This window comes from Pseudochaenichthys georgianus, chromosome 10, assembly GCF_902827115.2.
Source record: "Pseudochaenichthys georgianus chromosome 10, fPseGeo1.2, whole genome shotgun sequence".
Taxonomy (NCBI): domain Eukaryota; kingdom Metazoa; phylum Chordata; class Actinopteri; order Perciformes; family Channichthyidae; genus Pseudochaenichthys; species Pseudochaenichthys georgianus.
The window spans coordinates 13,833,762-13,850,051 of record NC_047512.1 but is presented as its reverse complement, the minus strand read 5'-3'; the positions used below and the strand labels follow the sequence as shown (position 1 = coordinate 13,850,051).

General features: G+C 40.6%; 1 protein-coding gene across 1 annotated transcript in view; it reads right to left on the bottom strand.

Moving 5' to 3' along the window:
* Positions 1-11,656, bottom strand: part of diaph2 (diaphanous-related formin 2) — a 429,613-nt gene extending 417,957 nt beyond the window's left edge. The window contains exons 1-2 of the mRNA XM_034093628.2: positions 11,601-11,656; positions 10,571-10,957 (exon numbers count right to left, since the gene is read on the bottom strand). Coding sequence (XP_033949519.1) covers positions 10,571-10,654 — 84 coding nt within the window. The 5' untranslated portion in view covers positions 10,655-10,957; positions 11,601-11,656. The remainder of the gene's footprint in view (positions 1-10,570; positions 10,958-11,600) is intronic.
* Positions 11,657-16,290: the final 4,634 nt, after the last annotated feature.

Sequence of the window (16,290 nt, the reverse complement as noted above, 5' to 3'; positions counted from 1 at the left end):
GGGGATCGGGCTTTCTGTGCAGCTGCTCCTCACCTGTGGAATTCCCTCCCAGACCACTGACGCCTTCAAGAAAGGCCTAAAAACCTTTCTTTTAAAAAAAGCCTTTTGGTTAAACTTTTGTTTATTTTGTTTGTTTTTATAATGCCTCCTGTAGCACCTTGGGATTGCTGTTAGCAATGAAAGGTGCTTTACAAATCAAATGTATTATTATTATTATGTTCATTTAATACATTTCTTATTTTAAAAGTTACTTAACTGTATATCATTTGAATTTTATCTTTAATTGTATTAATCTTTAATCTTGTGTGAATCTGTGCTGTCGTTTTTCACTCTTACCCTGTTGCTGTTTAAACCACTGAATTTCCCCACGGGGATTAACAAAGGTCCATCTTATCTTATCTTATCTTTTATTTGTATTTTTGTAATTTATTATATTATATGTTGCATTGTTGGAGGAGCTCAGAGCATAAGATTTTCATTGCCATGTCTACACTGTAGCTTATGTGCATATGACATTAAAGCCTTTGAATCTTAAAAAAAATGGGACATTATGACTTCGTATCTCCGGCTGTTTGCTAATGAGTGGCCGCTATACAGTATGTTTTTTTCCGGGGATATAATACATAACAATTATTGAATTGTGTGTCCTTTAACATAGGATGACACATGATATCCCTGAGTCAAACCTTTTTCATTAGACATTAACCTTTGGAATATATACAGTGTTTGATATTAACCGGGCAGTGAATTAAGTCCCCGCTGTCGGACAGTTAGTCGTGCATATGCATTGAGCTCTTCCACAGTGTCCTACATTACATGAACATCATTTTTTTAACAAATCTATAAATAACTATAACCATTACATTTTACACTTCAAATGCACTATAATGTCGATTTGTATCCATCCATAAAGGCTACTGCTATGGGGACTTGAATCTAAGGAAATGCTTCTTTGACACATGATGTGCTGTGTGTCTCAGCAGATGTCACATTGTCACATATCTCGCATGATTTACAAATAAGTGTGAACACAGCTGTCCATTTAACACTAATAAATAATAAATGAAAGCATGATGGTGATAAAAAACACCTCTTTTCATCAACAAAAGAAACCACCCCCCATTGCAATCCTTCAATGTCATACAAGTAAAAGAGCTGGGATTCCCCTTCATCCTGCACTTGATCAGTCAAAACACAGACTACCACTCATACATCATCACATTACTATATGCAACTATGACCAAAGTGGATTCATTCATTGTTAGACAAGACTGGAATGCATGATGCTCAAGATCCCCATTCATAAGTCTTAGATCCAGCCCACTGATGCACATGAATAGGGCTCATCTCAGAGTGGGACATTAGAGCATTGGATCTGTCTTTTTCTTAAATTTGGGAGGGAAGCATTCTTCATCACTTCCTCTCCCCTACTTCCTGAATGCCATTAAAATGCTCACATGTGTTCAGTTTCCTGCCGCTTCTCAAACGTCTCCCTGACACAGCACGGTTATATTCACTCAACAACAAATAGTGGAAAAGTGGAAACAAATATCAGATAAGAGTACATGAAACAAACTTGTTGAACAAGCTAACAAATTGTAACCACATGCTGACATTACCTAAAATTATCCCTGAGGCTTGCCTAAAGCTCATGTATCAAAGCTTCAAAGGCTTCAAATGACACAACTTCCGATGGCAGCGGCAAAGTAAGGCATTGTAAATAAGATTCACAATGTGATACTGTCAAAATAGTCAAGAGCATGAAAGTTGACAGGATTGTTGCCTAACAAAAAACCTTAATTCACACACAAAAATGTACTACACTTGCTCTGGCCTAATAGGTAGCAGAGCTGAGTGATACATATTGAATTAGTCACAATATCTCATTAAAAGTCACACTGGAATTTCAGCTGCCATTCAAGTGTTTCAGAAATATTCAGAGAAAAATGACTAGTAGTGTTATTCCAGACCAATACATATCTATAGCATTGTAATACTCCATAATACCAGTGTTTCCCCTACCATTGTCTTGGAGGGGTGCTGCTTTTTTTTTTAATAATACAAATGGATAGCACCAAATTGCAACCAATCTATCTACTGTCACTTTTCACATTGAACATGTGCTCTTTTATTATATAAACTAAACACTTTCATTTTAAGTTATGAGTGTTTTTGACCCTAAGAAACACCGATGCATTAATCAATAAAAATAATCCACAACTCCTCTCTCTGCTCCAGAGGATTTAAAAAAATTAAATATCCCAACAACCCCCCCCCCCCTCCCCAAAGCAGTAAACCTAGGGGAAACACTGAATACTAACGACGAATCACACAAATCAACTGCATGCAGAATGAATCGTATTGTGTTTCCTTTCCACCAAACCCTCCCATGTCCAGGGTCTCTCATTACAGAGGGACTGCTGAACTGTCCATTCATTTCTGAAACCCTAATTACTTTAATGAGCAACTAAATGACACACACGATTACATTTATTAAATCCTAATTAATTAAAAAGGGTTAATTACAAGTTGCAAACACTCTCAAATAAAACCTGACAGAAAACGATGGACATGTGCCAATGTTGACACTATGCCAGCTTCCCATTGTCCTATTTTAAAGACTGTTTGCAATGTAATTTTAGAAAGCACTTCATTTGACCAACAAAACCAAAGCATGACGGGCCATATAAACATCATGTATCTACTAAGTCAAGCCAACTAATTAAGCTAACGTTACTATAAATTAGCATAACGAAGTAACAACACTTCGATAATTATCAACACAGGATAACATTGATGTGAGGTTAACATTTTTAATTTGGATTTAATTAACACCAAGTGGTCAATGTTGATATACCGAGGCCATGAGTGGACATGGTAGCTAGCTTTGAGTGTATGTCAACATTAACACTGACGTTTTATGGTGCCATTTACTAACCTGTCAAACTTCTTTGTCATCATAAGGGTGTGGTTAGACAAAGTTGTATAGTGTAGTGCCGAGAGATAGGGAGTCAGAGGCGGTGCAATGAAGGTGCAAAAGGGTACTTTATTAGAGAGTAATTAAGGTCATGTTCGCAGTCCGGGAAGAAGAGAGAGAAGTCAGGAGGGCACACAACATATATAGTAAACACATAACATGTCCGTGTGGGAACAATACCCCCAACTGTAGTTCCATGTATGAATTATGAACCCAGTGTATAAATAGGTGGTCACTACACAAGCCCCCCCAGAATTCAAACATGGCAAAATCCTTGCGTCCGGGAGGAAACACCACAGGGGCTGAGGAGGGTGAGGTTGCAGGTGAGGGCCGGGCCATGGAACGGGCCGTCGTAAGGGGGCCGCAGTAGGTGTCGTGGCGAATGAAGAACACATCCATCAGACGTAGAAAGCTGGATCTCCGTGCCGCGACGTGGGGATGGGCGTGAACATCCCGGTGGTCCCCAGCAGGAAAGAGCGCTGCCCGGCTGCAGGTGAAGGCACAGCGGCAGCGGGCATGAAATCTCCGGAAGGACGGAGCGGAATCCCAGGGAGGAAGGAGCGCAACCTGGCCGCAGGCAGACGCACAGCGGTGGCGGGCACAAAGTCCTCGGCAGGCGTCGAAGTATCCCCGGAAGGCAGGAGCAGTCTCTCGGGAGGAAGGAGCGCAACCCAGCCGCAGGCAGACACGCGGCGGCGGGCACGAAGTCCTCGGCAGGCGTTGAGGTATCCCCGGAAGGCAGGAGCAGTCTCCCCGGGGGAAGGAGCCGTGGACAGATGAGAGGCCAGACAGGGTCCCGGTGCGCGCCACCCATGGGCCGATGGAGCATGGGCGACGTCCGGAACTGTCGAGGCGAGACGGGGTCCAGGAGTGCGCCACACAGGCGCCGATGAAAACGTGAGTGGTGTCTGGAACCACCGTCGAGGTGGTGAAAAGGTGAGAGTGTCCACACGAGGTCAACCGGCTGGTCGAACCTCCTCTCCGGCACCGGAAAAAAATTGTTAACAGTCAGATGTTAACCGCCGAATGTCGACAGCCGTTAACAGCTAGCCGTTAGCCGCTAGCTGGCAGCCAATGGTTGCTGCTAGCCGTCGTTAGCCAATGTGGTTAGCTGCTAGTCGCCGTTAGCTAGCGCAGCCGGGATGTGCAGCCGCACGCCCCGAAGAAACAAGCCCACGAGGTAGCAATCGGTTTGCTGGTCGACCCAGCAGGTCGTGCATCGTCCCCCTGTTGGATGGAAGGCTGATGCGGGAATGGCGAGCAACGTCCCCAGCTCTTCTGCGGGGCACGCACCGAGCCTCAGTCCGCGTGCCGGTGGCAGCCACGGACGATTCCAAAAAATCCCCGGCATTTCGAGAAAAAAACTTGCGTTCTTTTTGGCGTGTTCGGGTCCGTCCCGGAAACTTCTCGAGACCTGTCAGGGTCACCAGTGTAGTGCCGAGAGCAGAGGTTGCGCTAGACTGGACAGGATCAACAACTCTGGGGGGGGGGGGGGGGGGAAGCATGCTTGTGAACTGTCAACGGGGGGGCAGTTCACATGCGCCGTGTTATGCATGGCTGCTGCACCTCGCGGGAGCGTGCACAGCGTAAAGCCAAAACTCACAGACATTTCAATGATTTGTACGGCACAGTTAGGTTTGGAAACGGTATCATTTCCTTTTTGGTGGCCACGCATAACACGGCATAACACAGGAGCCTCGCTGCGGGGAAACTTTGGCGCTGTTCCGAGTTTGTTCTAATCTGTCAAAATGACGGACTGCTTTCGGATTTGTCCGTCATTGTTAAAAAAAATCCGTCATACACGGAAAATATTCGGTTAACGCGACCTCTGGCCGAGAGATAGGGAGTCAGAGGCGGTGCAATGAAGGTGCAAAAGGGTACTTTATTAGATAGTAATTAAGGTCATGTTATCCGGTTGCAGTCCGGGAAGAAGAGAGAGAAGTCAGGAGGGCACACAACATATATAGTAAACACATAATATGTCCGTGTGGGAAAAATACCCCCAACTGTAGTTCCATGTATGAATTATGAACCCAGTGTATAAATAGGTGGTCACTACTATAGCAGTTTTTGTCGGAAGTAAAGCTCTGTTACATCTTATCCACCCGTGCCTTGAAGCTAAACAATTTCCACACAGTTTGACGGTTACCCTAGCCAAAAAAATCATAGTTGCTGGGAGACGGGTCGGCTAACGTCAATGATAATTAGCTGCACCTGGCTTGTTCCTGTAGCTCGTGGATAACAAGTAGCACGCTCCTGCGCTCTCCAGACACTTTTGATGCCAACACAAACATTAATTTCAATACAGCAACTCTCCTAACTCTTTAACACAATAGAAAGAAGGCTGCAGCATAGCTAGTAGCTACAGATGCCATGGCTGGTGGCATTGCACATTTACTGAATATTTACTGACTACCACAACTTGCATACCTATAGGCAGGGGCGGACTGGCCATTGGGAATACCGGGAGGTTTCCCGGTGGGCCGGTTCTGTGTGTGGACCGGAGGGCCAAAAAACATAAAAAAATAAAAAAATAAAAATGTCTTTACCTAAATCCTACCGGCCCACATTTGTAAGTGTTCCGGCCACTCCCTTTTTTGTTTTTTTTTGCTTACCTAAATCCTACCGGCCCACATTTGTAAGTGTTCCGGCCACTCCCTGGGCTGGGCTGGGCTGGGCCGTTTTGATAGTTCTATCCCGTTAAGGGGGAGTGGCTGTCCACATTCTGTTACTGAGTTTAGGCTAGTTAGCTAGCAGGTTTATTGTTTTGGGTGCAGTCACTTTTGCCTCCACTTGCTGTTCAAATAAATGTTGAAAGAAAAAGTAAATCTGTTCATATGGGTGTTGAGAGATGTATCCATAGATTTAGTCCCTAATTTTGCTCTCAAAGTGCACCAGGTTGATGCATTTAACTTCAACATTAAAAAAACATCTTCCCGGGGGAGCTTGCCCCCGGACCCCCCTAGAGGAGGTGAGGTCCACCACCTGCCCACACCCCCTGTTAAATTGTCTCACCCACATTGAGGATGCTTCCTACGCCCATGTTTTATTCCATGCGTCAAGTCAGGCGAATTGGGTCCAAATGTTATTGCATCAATGATCTGTTAACATTAAAATCACTAAATATATGCTGTAACTATTTTGCTCTAGGCAACTCAAGGGCTCAGGTAATGTGATCACTATATGAAAAATTGTCCAATATAACATTAAATGCATAGGATTTTTTTGTTAAGTAACATACTTTCGTCGCCGGCCGGGGCCAATACATGCCGCGCATTAAGTGGGCCTGTCTGTCAATTAATCTCCGGGCCACTTTTTCCTCCAAGTCCGCCCCTGCCTATAGGTTTTGTTCAAAGCAAAAGTGTGTCCTTTTCGTTATCTTGTTGTTATTTTACTAAGCACATATTCCCCTACTTCCCACAGGACCAAATACAAATACTCTTTTATTGAACAGAAATGTTGGCCAGTTTGTCTAATCATTGCCCACATGAATATGACCCCTGTGCCTTAGCTTTAGTAATATTTACGTTTTTCTTTGCCACAAATCCACATTTTCTGCATTATCTATTATGTTTAAACAAGGATGTAAAAGCAGATGTATTTTACTCCCTTGGGTTGGTATATATAGCTTACTAAATATTATTTCATCATATTTCTCACCTGGGCTTACAAATTGCAATTAATAAAATACTTGCTTGTTAAGTGAGAATGGGTACAGTACTGCAAACATTAGATTGTTTGATTACATTAGGCAATTAGTTCTAAGGTCACAACCAATCATCCTAATCAAGTTGTACATGTTGATAAGCATGTTCATTCAGAACTCATAAACTAAGGTGCTGACTAACTGTTCAACCTATTTGCAGTAAATGTGTAGAATAATGGCGGAAAGGAGTAGAAAGTCATCTGTTATGCAGTTAACCCCTAACCAGTTTCCCTCCCACTCACACACCAACAAATGACCTTTGAGATACAGATCACCCTTGTTCCTTTTCATCTAGATAATAGAAAAGTAAAAGCTGACAAGAACAGCCTGTAAACTAACATGAATCAGTCTGTTAACTGACTGATTACATTACAGGATGAAAATACCTACCAAACACAATGCAGATGAAAAGTACTGGTACTTATGCCTTGTAGTAACAAATTACGTGTTTAATAAACAAAAATGTATTACTTAAAACAAAGCATTGTTTCTTGAACAGCTTCACGATTCTACATACTTTCTGCAACTAAAGCCTTTGTTAAATATAATGTGTGCTCGAGCATGAACATCTCTGATGTATGACAAATATCTGCTGAGTGGATTGTTTCATATACTCTTATATTACTGCTACTATATTACAACTGTTCCTCTAAAATTACAGCAAAGTCGTTAAACATTATCATTCCTTCTTACATCATAAAGGAGTCATGTTTAAGTTTTCTGGTAAAGAGAGAATTACTTTGAATTAAAATGTCTTTATGAATAGAGTGCCACAGTGGCGCGTCCTAAAACCCGGAAGTAAACTCCTCCCGGTTCCTTTGACAAAAAACAATGCAATTTCTCCATTGGATTTTGAATCATAAATCTATTGAATCTATCGAAAATTATAAAAGTAGGGTAGACATGTGGATATTATCCGGCTGAAGAAAACGTGATCTGTCTCTTCAATTTGTGTCAACCTCAGACCTTATTTCGAGCTATTTTCCAAAATCCTATGGAGAAATGGCATTGCTTTTTGTCGAAGGAACCGGAAGTGGTAAAATGCTGACTTACTTACGTGGCACTCTATGAGGGCACAAAATAAATGACTTTTTTCTAAGTTGCAATTGAAGGTTTAAAATAAGCGTGTACTTATAAAGTGTGTGATGTGAAGTCCAAAAATATATATAGGGATGCACTGGGATGACGCTTCCCTCATGCTGTTCTGTGTGAGGTCATCTTTTACTCTGGTACGCAGAAAGATAACATTTCTCCTTTTCTGTCAAACCTGCTCCTCTGAATTCCTTTAATATGACCTCATTCCAACTGCCTTTTATGGATGTGATATTTTCTACAGTATCACAAAAAGGACATTATCACAGAGTAGACAAACAACACATATTCTAATGTCCTTGTCTGTGTTGTTGAGTATCTACATTCTGGGCCGAAAGCCCGAATGCAACTGCTGTGATGTAATCCTACCCAGTGACTTGTAAAACAAACATACAGCTTTCAGTGTTTCTCCTCTAAAGCCTGATTTGACTTTGCTGAGACCAAACTGTGCCAGTTTCGGCCACTTTGCTTCTTAGCCATGCGAATAGTAAGTGTACTTTTCATCAGCTCCTAGTGTGAAAAGACAGTGACAACGTCTACTTTGATCCAGCTCATGATGGACATTAGCGCCTGTCTGGAACAAATCCTCAAAGCCTACACTGCATGTCAGTGATGTAAGATTAGCCCCATATATGGTAAAAACTGTAAATATTAATAGAAGTAACATTAGTAATGTTAAGTGTCTAACCATGAGAAAGAATGAGTAAGAGATGAGATAATCATCTGATAAATGTTCATTTCTGAGCAGAGTTCCTGTTTCAGTGAGTACATTTTCAAGTACCTTCAAGTACATACATGCAGACAAACGTGGAGCTACAGTTTACATTGGGTTAGCTATGAGTGGGGACAAAAAAAAAAGAGAACAGATCATGGCTACACCCAGGGATGAATGATTACTTCCTCCCCCAAACTAAGTGCTGAGATGTTTGCAGCTGCCACAGTTCAGGCTTCCTTTGCTTCGGACTGCTCTGCCTGGAGGATTGAGCAACAGGGCCCTGAGACCACTTTAAGGAACAAAAAGAAGTGATCTCACAGAGACTTTTCACTAGTGATTTGCTGAAAAGCTTAGGTCATCTAGATTCCCTTACAAACATGTTTTTAACTTGGGAGGCAGGATATTCAAGAGTTGCAGGCTGTTGATACTCAAGACAACACCCTTTAGGTAGCTCTGGGAGAACATGTCATTTCAGTCCATTCTGGGATTTCCTGTCTGGCAGTTGGTATGGTCACACTTTCCCTCACCTTTACTTTGCTGAACACAACCAGTGATTATAAGTGTGGGAATGTTTACCCAATCTGAAACACAGCAGTTGTGTTAGACTCCATTTGTCACAGTTTTAGGACTGGTTTTATACCAGAGAAACACCAGCTACGTAAGTGAGGTGTTGGTGAAGTAATTAGCAGGCAGCCCTTGTGTGTGCAATCTGTCCAACTTGGCTCATTGGTCACTTTCTGTAAAAATAGAAACAACTCAATAGAAAAGTAGATGGCAGAATATAAAGCCATTTTAAAACACTACTTTGAGTCAGTTGACGGCTGCAGAGAGATATTTTAGGAAGTTCAACAGCAGCCAAGCTTTCCACGCTGACAAACGTTGAAAAGCAGAAACAATAATCAAAAGCTGGCAAAGTGTATTGTCTGTGGTAAGGGAAACTGTATTTCCACCAGTGCTTTCTACAGCTGATGACAGTGTGTAAGCAGTGACATACATGTGACAGAGATTTTCAGGTTTACATTCCACCTAAGACAGAGAATGCAAAGCGGCTAAAGTTCACCAAATAAGGTGCTTGCTCTTAAAGAAAGAGACACTGTTTAAACAAGTACTGCAAAGGGTGTGATTAGAAGCTATTGATCCAGACTTTAAACACAATCCACTTTAACTATTACCACGACAACCTCAAGTCTTGATCTCATTTCCAGGCAATAGCATGCAGGAATAGCTTAATGACATCTCAGCTCCCATAAAGCAGACTCAGGGTAGCTTACTTTCTTAATAAGCACAATCCTTACTCCACATTAACTATTAAACTGCTTCAAGCCAAAAGAGAAGCCAAACTGACTTGAATGTTGGCGACATAGTTGGTCACTTGTTATCTAATAGATAATGTCCTCCTGGGACTGTCATAATTGAGCTGATAATACAGTTCAGTCTGACTGAGAATAGGTTTTATCAATCACACACACTCTCGCAGTTCATAAAACACCCCAAACCACGTAGATATCCTGCTTTGCAATGAGTCATTTAGTAACTGAACTTTGTATAATATTAAAAAAAAAACTTTGTAGCCCAACTGTCACAACAAGAATGCTCTTCAGAGAACTTTCAGGAGATGTATGGGGATAATCACATGATGCACTGAGTGCTTTGAAAAGTAAAGCACTCAATGTAACAATATCTCTTTAGCTGAACTCTCACAGCTATTAGCCTCTCTGTATTCAGCTACATTAAAAAGCAATAACAACACATCAATAACTATTTGAGCCTCACCCTGCATTAAAATAGAGATGTGCTGCATTGACAACATGGTGTTTACTCGTATCAACTTGGCCTGGTTTGATTTGACTTTAACATTATACAATTGTATGTTAAAAGCCTACATTTTCAGTGCAATGTGCCCAACAAAGCCGTTATAACCTGAGGTAAAAATGCAAACTTTTTGCTACCATGGAGTAGTGCAACTTTCTCAGGCTCACTAAAGCTGAGGGAGAAATGAACCCTTGCTTGTGGGAATACAGGATGTGACAGTTCACTGCACACTTCTTCCATACAACAGCAACGAGCCATGAACACCTACCAGCTTTTTGTTTTTACCCTCGTCCTCGTTGGACTTCTTTTTAGAGGGTTTATTCGGGTCCTCCCCGCCGCTGGCTTGATCCATATTTCGGATTTCAGTTAGTTCCCCTCCAAAAAGACTTGATGCAACCTCCTCAAAACTTGGCAAACTCCAACAGCAGGCTTTTAACAAGACAGAAAACCATCCAGGTTAGGTCTTTTCAAAATCCATTCCGTTTAAAAAAGTTAAAAAAAATTATAATGTTGACCGGTTTCAAAAAGTTCCTGAACAGTATCCAACAGGCGAGGGGGCTGCTTGGAGAAGAAGAGACCTGTGTGGTAGTATATGGTATCCGTCCTGATGTCTCCTCAGCTAGGCAGTAAGTCAGTTCTCACAGCGGTGATGGCTCTATACAGAAGAACACAATATTATGTTAACATTAGATAATTAGTTTATTATAATGACTTGGGCGTTAACTTGAACAAATGTTTGCCTCAGCAGCCTTTTTAGTATGCAGTTTGCAGACAGTGAAGCCGGTATACTGTGATCGGTAAAACAGATGTAAACAATATGTAGAGGTAGCTATAGGGAGCTAGGCTAAATTAAAAACCAATGCATTTTTACACTTACAGACAGATCCCTTTGTTTGAAAACAGGTGTTAATTGTTAGAGAAAGCCAACTTAAACCGTGTAACTCAGCAATAACAAAGTAGTAACTGACAAAAAAAGGTTTCAAGGCAGCCCGGATTCTCTGACAGATGTCTACGTTCACTGACAAGGCTGTTATAGAGCTGACAATACAGTCATTAATCAGAATCAAAGAACAATTGTTATAATAGGGGAAATCACCGTTGTTCTCTCTGATTGGGATACTTTGCAGTGATGTACACTTTAGCCAGGCAGGCTAAATGGACGACCGTTAACCGCCGAACATAATTTATTTTATCAGACTCAATAATACACAAGCACATGCAGCACTAGGATATAACTTACAGAATGAATAATAACCTAAATGTGAAATAAAACTCACAAAAACCCATCCAGAGCTTACCTTCGCAACCAAGCATGAAAGCCAGGCCCACGGTGATTCCGCCCACCCGCGTTGTGATTTGCCCACGAGATACGTCAGACGTGGGGATTTCAGTTTCTATTGGTCAGATTTGCTGACAGTCATAAGGTCGGCGTGGCGTCCAAGGGGAGGAGCCTGCTGTGACGTAGGGGTCAATCTGATCTCACAGCAAGCGGATGGGACTCAGTCATTTGTAAGAATAGATCTGTGATTGTTATGAAAGGGGGGCCGCGGATAGGACTGCGGGCGTGAATGACACACCCTTCTATGTCTATGTGTGTGATAATAACAGACAGCTTGTGTTATTGTTTTGTTGTAACCCAGTTACATAATAGTGTCCAAAATATTGTCCGACTGGGTGTGTTTTGGTATAATCCTTAAGCATATTTAGGCTTAAACGTGTGACGATGTATTGTTTGTATGTATGGATTTTTAACACGTAAATGTGTGATATGACTGTTGGTGGTTGATAACAATCTTTTTATACATTGATAAATATATCTCAGTCTCAATGGGTATTCTTTAAATAAAGGTTGAATAAGAAAATCTAAATAATTGTTTGAACGATGATCTATCACTGTGCTTGATAATAAAAACCCTTACATATATTGTGCTGTTGTCAAACAAGTATTCAAACAAACAAAAAATACAAATCTTCTCCCTTGTTGGAAAATGGTTTTGGTTTGTCTACTGCCTATAGATAATGTGTCCAGTAACACAGCACAAGTAATTCATGTCACACTAAAAGGAAGTTCTCTTTCACCTGATCACAGAGAGATGTTAATACCCTTAATACCACATATCCAAATCCACAATGATGATTCTGACAATAAAGCATGTTTATTGTATTCATCTTCTTGCCAATGTTTACCTACTACTATTCCACAGTGGCCTAGTAAAAACATACCAAGATCTCACATCCAGTTACTGTCACACATTCACACTTGCAACATTTCCTTCTCTTTCACAAATCTCACTTCCACAATGAAGAAAACCAAACACTAGAACCAGTGCCATATAATATTATTATATGGCTATTAGCTATGGCTAACCCACTATCATATGGCTCTGACTAGAACCAAAGTGATATGTATCTTGGTTATGGGAACAAACACAATGGTGATCTAACCACAACATGACCAACGTGCTGGGAGCTCTCTTCAGTAAACAAGACTGCTGACTCTTGCTCACATGTCATTCTGTTGCATGTGACCACCATGTGCAAGTTTCCAACTGTAAATAATGCACTCTACCCCTATTAAGATCATTTCCCTGAGGAGTTTAAGAATGTTCTGTAAGTAGTTTTTTTTTTCAGAACAGTAGTTACGCTTTGAGATGCGGTAACATATTACTGGCATAGTAATATCCTATACAGACTAAGAATGTAATAAAACACTGAAATTGACTTTAAATAGTATACCCACACTTGATGTGGTACTGATTCTGCCTGATCACCTTCAAGTTAAAATAAATTATAATCATTTCCAGTAAACATTCTCTCTAAAAACATGGGAAACATTTCATTTTCAGTTTTTCTCTATATATTATGGATGAGTCCAGCTGCTCGTAAGCAGATTCAAAAATGTAATTAGGTCATTCAGTTTTCCATCTGTTGGACTAATGTCATCCACCGTTTGGTTGAGCCTATTGGATCTGTTGCAAGAAACTGCAACAACGCATTTCTTAGAGTTAAATGCTTAAACCCTTCATTAAATAACACAACTTTGGTTTAAACTTGTAGATGTGTTCATTTCTTACCAGAAGGTGATGAAGTGTGTAATTCCAACCACAAGTAATAACCAGTATTTTAGTCCTAAGAAACATGCACTAAGCAGAACTATTACAAGGTTGTAGTGTGTTGCATCCCCACAAGAATTCATGTTTTTCAAATTGATTAATCTAAAATAATCATGACCATAATCCCCAGTATAAAAGTGTTTCATTGAGGTAGAATTGACTTTTCTAAATAGATCAATACAAAATAAAATGACAGAGAAATAGCATATGGCAGCAAAGCAGCCACTGATTCTGTAAGTCATATACTGTATAACATATGCAGTGTTAACTATTGTTTATCCAAGTGTATCCAACTGTAACCGATGTTTGATTAAGGTTGGTAATGCTGTTTCTCTTTTCTGGGTAGCTAGCTACTATACACTGCAGTCAAAATCCACTCTAGCTCAACTGTATAATTAAATTCATGCAGCTGTTTAGAAATGGGACGTCATTTTCCCAAGGGTCATTGGCCATTCCGACACGACTCACCATGGCCGTGAAAAAGTAGACACACAATGACAAAAATAAGGTCTGAATACTTATTATTTGTCAAAGTATTTTGTTGAATATATTTCAATTAGTGTCAGTTTCACTACTGCACTAGTTAAACTTTGCCAAGAAACTACAAATCTAATACTATCATAATATGTGAGCTTTTGGTTGAAGATGGTAAGATCCATAACTCCCTGTTGATATTCAACCAAATGTGCATTCTACTAGTAAAATCAGTATTAATGGGGTTGTTTGACTCCAGCAATTATTTCATAATTTATTTCTGTGAGCATTTTTCTATATTTACTTTTCACATCCTATTTAGAGTTTGAGCCAAAAGGTCCCGACTGAACTCCCAGCATGTTTTGCACTTGTTCAGAGCCAATCCTCTCCTTTTACAGTATGGCAAGACTGATATGAGGTCATCATAGGCAGCGGCGTCAAAGAGCACCGTGTTTAGAACTGAGAGATGAAAGTGAAATGAGTTGTAAGTTATTCATTGACCCCCCCCCCACCCCCCCCCCACACTGTACTCAAATGTAGCACCACACTCTTCCCCAGCCTTGCAGAACTCAATAAAAAAGTAGGGAAAACTCTACCTCTAGTTACTCTACCAAGGCTAGCTAGACATATTGCTTGTATAGATTTGACCTTGTTAGGAACAGTCTCTGCATGTTCTGCTCTACTTTGTTCGCTCTGTATATGAAGGGACTTCGGATGAATATTAGTATATCAATTAGTATTAAATTGAGTGATTTTTTTATCATGTAGTTTTGAAATAATTCCTAGATATTTCAGGTAGAGAGTCCTGGATGCGGAGTTTCCACTTTTCCAATATCACTATTTTTCTTAAAGGTGGGGTAGGGAAGTTTCAGAAACCGGCTCGAGATACACTTTTTGTTATATTCCATGGAATGCTCTTAACATCCCGATAGCAATGAATATCTGAAGTGCTTTGACAACAAATCCATAAAAAAATGTCATCTGTAGAAGCCGTAATACTGTAAAAAGTACAACCAATCCGTTTAGCCGGCCCGGCTAAAGTAACTGGATGGCCTACCTGCCTGTCAGCCTTCCATCGGGGCACAAACTTATCTCGTGCCCTTATTGGTCATGTGCGCGTTCGTGTGTGTTGGAGGAGGGGCTCTATAAGGAAGTGGCAGATTTTCTCCGGTTGTGTATTTTCAAATTCTAGCGATCTCGAGCCGGTTTCTCAAACTTACCTACCCCACCTTTAACTGTTTATTTATAAATAACTTAAATACAGAAACAGACTACAAGGACAGTACACGCGTACAAGGACTCCAACATTTTCATTTAGCCTCAACTAACAAACTAATTCAAGTGTGTTTTCATTGAAAACTGTAGGGAGATAAGTGTATACATGTACCTGTTACCATGGAAGCAACATGAGTGTGCTTTTGAAAGGGCACCTGAAACATGCTCTTGTGAGATCACTGAGACACAAACACAAAGATGCTCCTGAGAGGACTGTGTCACAGCTCAATGTTATGCAAATAAAGTATAAACTCTGAGCGAACATTTTTATGTAAGCTTAAGTATGAGGTCAAGCACGGAGACCTTGGCCTGACCTCTAACAACTCACTGCTGTTTGCACCTACAACTATCTGACTGTGACGATAACAAATCATGGAGATATAAATCAAGGAATTTGGAATAAATGGATGATAAGAAAGTATTGTTTGTTTCGGTTAAAAACACCATTATGAAAATAAAATGAGAAACTTCTTGCTGAACTTAAAATGGGAAATGTTACATTATTACTTTAGCATTTATGAGCGACATATTGTAGGGACAGATGACAGGCTGAAAAAGGAAATTTTCTAAAGTATCATTGCTATCACTCATCAAGAAACAGATGAATAAGTATTTTTAAAGAGCTTTCATACAACAGTAAACCCCAACTTGAACATTTTTCAGTTCTGAAAATGAAACAATATATTATTATCTGACTTTTTTAAAGAAGCATCAATTTAAATTACTGACAAAAGGAACACATTACATGTCACTTGTTAGATGCTTACAAATCCAAAGCGACTTACATACTCAATACTGTGGACAATCTGGGGTGAAGTGTCTTGCCCAGGGACACAACGACATACTGACTGCTGTGGGGTTTGAACCTGTGACACCCTGATCCCAACACCAAGGCTCTATCCACTGCACCACACGCCTCCTCATAAAGCCCCAGCAGATGCTCATACCACAACTATTGAGTATACTTAAACCTTGGTATGTAAAGCAATAAAACATAATTCTAAACTGCAGCAAAATACCGGAAATTCATCTGTTTGTGTCTGCGTCAGGATTACTCTAAACCCCTCCTGTGAAGTAATGGCAAAAGTATATTGGACATTGGAACATTACAATTGCCATTACATTA